Source organism: Oryx dammah, unplaced genomic scaffold, assembly GCF_014754425.2.
Source record: "Oryx dammah isolate SB20612 unplaced genomic scaffold, SCBI_Odam_1.1 HiC_scaffold_17, whole genome shotgun sequence".
NCBI classification, from domain to species: domain Eukaryota; kingdom Metazoa; phylum Chordata; class Mammalia; order Artiodactyla; family Bovidae; genus Oryx; species Oryx dammah.
Window position 1 is genome coordinate 48,279,254 of NW_024070201.1, and position 4,312 is coordinate 48,283,565.

Here is a 4,312-nt window from a genome sequence, read left to right on the forward strand (position 1 = left end):
CAAGACTCATCTCAAGCTCTCTTTGTAACAGTGAGAGTGGCCTTCGAGACAACTTTTAAAAGTAGAGGGACCCATCAGCCAGGAACAGAGAGAAAGCCTTCACACCACGCCTGGCAGCTAGGATCCTGCTAGCACCTTCATCTCCAGAAAATTCTTTGGTGGGAGCTACTACCTTTCATTTGATGACCCCAGATAAGTTTCCCTGTTACCTTAAGATATTGACTTTGGCCTTTTTACCTTAATTTTTATTTTGTGGGTTTTGTTTGTTTGTTTTTATTTTTTTATTACAGTTGTATCTTTCCTCTCTTGCTGACCTTAGACTTGGTGACCTGGAATCCTGAAAATTTGCAAGCAAACAAAGCAAAAACCAAAACAAAAGAAAAAGTCTCCCTATCCCCACTGTTTGCTCTACCTTTTATTCCCTTCTCTGTCTTTTTAATTTCTACTCAATATTTCAAGACTGAACAGAAGGATCATCTTGTTTCAGAGAGTTTCCTCTGATGATGCTTTCCCCATCCTATGCATTAAATGTACATCTTTTCCTAACACATATCCCAAGATCCTAATATTTTCATTACTTATCTATCTTTCACTCTAGGCAAGGTATCTGAAAGGCAAATGATGTGTCACAGCACCTGAAAGGCAAAAATATGCATTTTTGTCTCTGTATTTTCAGCATCTAGCAAATATCCTTGATATATGGTAAGTCTTATAAGTAAATGCTTATAGAACAGAAAAATGATTCCCAGGGAACTTGAGAAGGACAGATTTTGCGGATGAGCATTGTTCTCTCTAGGGTTCCCTTTTACAAATGTAAATGGACTTTGAGAGTAGTGACTGATAAGTGAATCTGAGCTGTCAATTTCCCCTTTGACAGGAGGCTTCAGACAGCCTTTTTATGAAAGAACACAAATGACTTGGAGGAGTGAGAGAAGAGAGAAGGGGAAGGAGAGCTAAGGTGTATTCAGTCCGCAGGTCTCTGAGGCCAGCCTCTCTGATTGTGCTTCGTGTCCTAGCAGGCTAGCAGGCTGCCAGCGTGACCTCACCTTCTCGGTGCCAGCTATGAGTACCTGCAACTTCACACATGCCACCTTTGTACTTATTGGTATCCCAGGACTAGAAGCAGCTCAGTTCTGGATTGGCTTCCCCCTGCTTTCTATGTATGCTGTGGCATTGTTTGGAAATTGCATTGTGGTCTTCATCGTAAGGATGGAGCGCAGCCTCCACGCTCCCATGTACCTCTTTCTCTGCATGCTGGCAGCCATCGACCTGGCCTTGTCCACATCCACCATGCCCAAGATCCTTGCCCTCTTCTGGTTCGACTCCCGGGAGATCACCTTTGATGCCTGTATGACCCAGATGTTCTTTATTCACGCTTTCTCAGCCATCGAGTCCACCATCCTACTGGCCATGGCCTTTGACCGTTACATAGCAATCTGCCACCCACTGCGCCATGCCGCAGTGCTCAACAACACAGTGACAGCCCAGATTGGCCTGGTGGCTGTGGCCCGCGGATCCCTCTTCTTCATCCCACTGCCTCTGCTCATCAAACGGCTAGCCTTCTGCCAATCCAACGTGCTCTCGCATTCCTATTGCGTGCACCAGGATGTAATGAAGTTGGCCTATGCAGACACACTGCCCAATGTGGTCTATGGTCTTACTGCCATTCTGCTGGTCATGGGTGTGGATGCCCTGTTCATCTCTTTGTCCTATTTTCTGATTATACGAACAGTTCTACAGCTGCCTTCCAAGTCGGAGCGGGCCAAGGCCTTTGGAACCTGTGTGTCACACATTGGTGTGGTGCTGGCCTTCTATGTGCCTCTCATCGGCCTCTCAGTGGTGCATCGCTTTGGGAACAGCCTTCATCCCATTGTGCATGTTCTCATGGGTGATGTCTACCTACTTCTGCCTCCTGTCATCAATCCCATCATTTATGGTGCCAAGACCAAACAGATCAGAACTCGGGTGCTAGCTATGCTTAAGATCAGCTGTGACAGGGAGTTTCAGCCTGTGGGAGGCAAGTGACCCTTACCACTGCACTTATTCTTACCTTTAATGGCTTGATATAATGATTTCCTAATGCTAGCTTGATCTCAGTTGCCCATAAACACATCAGTGATTTTCTCTGGTTTGGCTTCTAAATACTTCCTCTGCTTGGGGAGAAATTTTTGAGGCTGCCATAATTATTTTCTGGGCTTCCCAGGTAGGCATGAGTGGTAAAGAACCCATCTACCAGTGCAGGAGATATAAGAGACATGGGTTCAACCCCTGGGTCAGGAAGATCTGCTGGAAGAGGGTGCAGCAACCCACTTCAGTATACTTGCCTGGAGAATCCCATGGACAGGGAAGCCGATGGGCTACAGTCCCTAAGGTTGCAAAAAGTCAGACACAACTGAGTGACTAACACTACCACTATTACTACTATCCTTGTTATATAAAAAGCTAAAATTAGAAAATAAGCAGCAAAAGAACGTAGAGTGGCAAAAGTACAATTTGACTTTTCAACAAGGGATAAATTGCTTCCCTTATTAGTCCAAGAAACCTACGTTAACACAATAATTAGGTAACATTTTTGCTTATTTAATTAGCAGTTTTTATTAATGAAAATTCACAATGAAAAAGGAGTTTGTGTTGAAGCATATATTTGTGTTGAAGCATATATGTTTGAAGCATATCAGCTTCAAACTACAGCTGATGGTGCAACTGGCAAAATGTAGTAAGGGCTTTTTAAAAGTTATGAGTGTTAACAGATGTGTATAGCGGACTTTTGGACTCAGAGGGAGAGGGAGAGGGTGTGATGATTTGGGAGAATGGCGTTGAAACATGTATAATATCATGTAAGAATCGACATGCCAGTCTATGTCTGATGCAGGATATGACACGCTTGGGGCTGAAGTGCGGGGATGACCCAGAGAGATGTTGTGGGGAGGGGGGTGGGAGGGGGGCTCATGTTTGGGAACACATGTACACCTGTGGTGGATTCATGTCAATCTATGCCAAAACCAATACAGAATTGTAAAGTAAAAATTAAAAATAAATAAATTAATTTAAAAAAATAAAATAAAATAAAAAATAAAAGTTATGAGTGTTAATGCTGTAATCTCTCTTTTGAAAATTTCATCTAACAAAATATCCCTAAATGCAAAAAACAAGTTTCTCATAAGATATATCAGTCATACTATTATTTATAGTAATCATGTATTTGACATCCAAGGTTTGATTTATAAAAATAAAGAATAGTAAACTCAAGTATGGGCTTCCTTGGTGACTCAGACATGGTCTTTTCACTTAATAGAATATTATGTGAAATATTCCATGTTAAGAGAATATTATGTGACCTTTAAAGGCTCTGCTATAAAATGAAATGAATATAATGTTAAGAAAAATAAGGAGGATACATGATTGAAACTAACTTGTAAAACAATCTATGCCTTGAAAGAAATGTGCTCAAATTACTAGTGACTTACTTCTGTTTCTATCTTCTAATTCCTTTTTTATGGAGATCTTGTACAGCTTTTATAGTTTGTACAAGTTAGCATGTACAACTTTTAAAATGGAAAAAATGAAACTGATCATTTATGTACACCAGGGCTTGTCAAAGACTCATTGTTTCCTATTTATTACCTGGGAAGTTCAGCTTTAAATAATAATGCCAATGAATATATCTTGAGTGGTTGCAATGTTCCAGAAATCTATGTGCTTTATTGGTTTTATCTTATCTTCACACCAATTTTATGACTTAGGGACTATCTTTGTCCTCCATTACCAGTGCAAGAAATAAGGTTTACATTGAGAAAACCAAGGCACACAGTTTTGTGGTTACCGTGCCATGATTCCAAATTAAATTTCATAACCAAATACAGTATTTAATGTCCATGCTGCATTGCTTCCTGTTTAACATCTGCCACTTATTTCCTCAGCCTGTGTAAATCCTGTTTTCCTTCTGCCATGTGCCTTATGAGATAAATGACTATTTGTGTTGAGAGATAACCCTGCCCTTGTTGTGAGCAACAAATCTAGGTTATTCTTCTTGTTTGACAGCCAATCTTCATGTTCTACAGCCTGCTTCTTTCTTTATTAAGGGATAATATTTTTGTCTTTTAAAAGACGCTTACTCCTTGGAAGAAAAGTTATGGCCAACCTAGATAGCATATTCAAAAGCAGAGACATTACTTTGCCGACTAAGGTCCGTCTAGTCAAGGCTATGGTTTTTCCTGTGGTCATGTATGGATGTGAGAGTTGGACTGTGAAGAAGGCTGAGCACAAGAATTGATGCTTTTGAACTGTGGTGTTGGAGAAGACTCTTGAGAGT

The 4,312-nt window shown here is 40.9% G+C and overlaps 1 protein-coding gene across 1 annotated transcript; it reads left to right on the plus strand.

Moving 5' to 3' along the window:
* The first annotated feature begins 1,030 nt into the window (after positions 1 to 1,030).
* Positions 1,031 to 2,254, plus strand: LOC120876686 (olfactory receptor 51E2). Its single transcript, XM_040258658.1, has one exon. The coding sequence runs from the start codon at positions 1,063 to 1,065 to the stop codon at positions 2,023 to 2,025; it is 963 nt and encodes a 320-aa protein (XP_040114592.1). The 5' UTR covers positions 1,031 to 1,062; the 3' UTR covers positions 2,026 to 2,254.
* The last annotated feature ends 2,058 nt before the right edge of the window (positions 2,255 to 4,312 follow it).

Coding starts and splice junctions, on each gene's coding strand:
- LOC120876686 (XM_040258658.1), top strand. CDS start 1,063: ATGAGTACCTGCAACTTCACACATGCCACCTTTGTACTTATTGGTATC.